General features: G+C 59.1%; 1 protein-coding gene across 1 annotated transcript in view; it reads left to right on the forward strand.

Annotated features, from left to right (window-relative positions):
* LOC102497916 (keratin, type II cuticular Hb6-like) overlaps positions 1-842 on the forward strand; it is a 6,079-nt gene that overhangs the window by 2,356 nt on the left and 2,881 nt on the right. Inside the window, 2 exon segments of the mRNA XM_027766197.1 lie at positions 208-414; positions 629-823. Coding sequence (XP_027621998.1) covers positions 208-414; positions 629-823 — 402 coding nt within the window.

Consider the following 842-nt stretch of genomic DNA (forward strand, 5'->3'; position numbering starts at 1 on the left):
GCCCCAGCCTCTCTGTCAAGGGACAGTGTCCTATCTGGCATTCAGAAAATATGTCCATGATGCAGGGGCACAATCCCAGGCAGGTTTAGGGGCGGGCAGTTAGGCCTCTGAGCCTTCCCCAGGAATAAAGGAGTTTGCTCTCCAAAGGAGAAAACCTTGCCGGGTGCATCCCAGGAAGGGCCATAGTAAGGGGTGGCATGATCTTAGGAACACCGAGGAGTGCTCTTCGCCTGGCCTGCATGGACTGGGTGAGACAAGCGGCGTTTGGGGCATGACACTGTGGAGGCCTCTGTGCTTACATATTCCCCACCACTGCAGGACGTGGACTGCGCCTACCTGCGCAAGTCAGACCTGGAGGCCAACGCCGAGGCCCTGACCCAGGAGATCGACTTCCTGAGGAGACTGTACGAGGAGGTGAGGGGACACGCCAGGCAGACACCCGGCAGCCGGCATTGAAGAGAGCGGTTTGGTCTGGGGGTTGGAGTGTAGGACTAGGGTAGGGAGATGTAGACCATGAATGCACTGAAAGGCTCTGGGATTGGGGACAGGCAGAGTCTGAGAGGATGGCTCATGGTTATGGTGTGTGGGACTCAGGTCTAAACTAGCTTTCATCACCCCCGCCCTGCAGGAGACCCGCGTTCTCCAGTCCCACATCTCAGACACCTCAGTCGTGGTCAAGATGGACAACAGCCGCGACCTCAACATGGACTGCGTCATTGCCGAGATCAAGGCCCAGTACGACGACATTGCCACCCGCAGTCGGGCCGAGGCCGAGTCCTGGTACCGCAGCAAGGTGAGCGCCTAGGACGCCTGCCTCCCGGACGTGACAGAGGCAGGGATGC

Source organism: Tupaia chinensis, unplaced genomic scaffold (assembly GCF_000334495.1).
Source record: "Tupaia chinensis unplaced genomic scaffold, TupChi_1.0 Scaffold141469_1, whole genome shotgun sequence".
Taxonomy (NCBI): Eukaryota; Metazoa; Chordata; class Mammalia; order Scandentia; family Tupaiidae; genus Tupaia; species Tupaia belangeri.